The following is a 696-nucleotide window of genomic DNA, read 5'->3' on the forward strand; positions in this document are numbered from 1 at the left end:
CAGGCTCGAGCAGGGGGCTGAATGGGCCTCCTCCTGTTCCTGTGTCACAGGCTCGAGCAGGGGGCTGAATGGGCCTCCTCCTGTTCCTGTGTAACTGGCTCAAGCAGGGGGCTGAATGGGCCTCCTCCTGTTCCTGTGTCACAGGCTCGAGCAGGGGGCTGAATGGGCCTCCCCCTGTTCCTGTGGTAACAGGCTCAAGGGGCTGAATGTCCCGGCTCCTGCCCCGCCAAGTTAATCTATCAGAACTCACATCGAGCAGCTGAAGGTTTGTCCCGCTATCCTGTGCCATTGCAATGAACTGTGAGAGGTTCCCCTGGTCGAGCAGAATGTAGGCCGGAACCCGACGTAACGAGGCCCCATCCAGCAGGTCAAAGAAAATGTCAACATCGGTGAAGATATCCATGACAACAGCGACCACCTAGGCTCGAACAGAACAAACACATCACAGTATATCCTACAGAACCTGTACAGTGTAGAGGGAGCTTTACTCTGTATCTCACCCCGTGCTGTACCTGTCCTGGGAGTGTTTGATGGGGACCGTGTAGAGGGAGCTTTACTCTGTATCTAACCCCGTGCTGTACCTGTCCTGGGAGAGTTTGATGGAGACAGTGTAGAGGGAGCTTTACTTTGTATCTAACCCCGTGCTGTACCTGTCCTGGGAGTGTTTGAGGGGGACAGTGCAGAGAGAGCTTTACT

At 55.0% G+C, this 696-nt stretch overlaps 1 protein-coding gene across 1 annotated transcript in view; it reads right to left on the reverse strand.

Moving 5' to 3' along the window:
- LOC140406305 (protein FAM83E-like) overlaps positions 1 to 414 on the reverse strand; it is a 28,347-nt gene extending 27,933 nt beyond the window's left edge. The window contains exon 1 of the mRNA XM_072494417.1: positions 251 to 414. Within this exon, the coding sequence (XP_072350518.1) occupies positions 251 to 403 (153 nt within the window). The 5' untranslated portion in view covers positions 404 to 414. The remainder of the gene's footprint in view (positions 1 to 250) is intronic.
- Between the last annotated feature and the right edge of the window lie 282 nt (positions 415 to 696).

This window comes from Scyliorhinus torazame, unplaced genomic scaffold, assembly GCF_047496885.1.
Source record: "Scyliorhinus torazame isolate Kashiwa2021f unplaced genomic scaffold, sScyTor2.1 scaffold_452, whole genome shotgun sequence".
Lineage (NCBI taxonomy): Eukaryota > Metazoa > Chordata > Chondrichthyes > Carcharhiniformes > Scyliorhinidae > Scyliorhinus > Scyliorhinus torazame.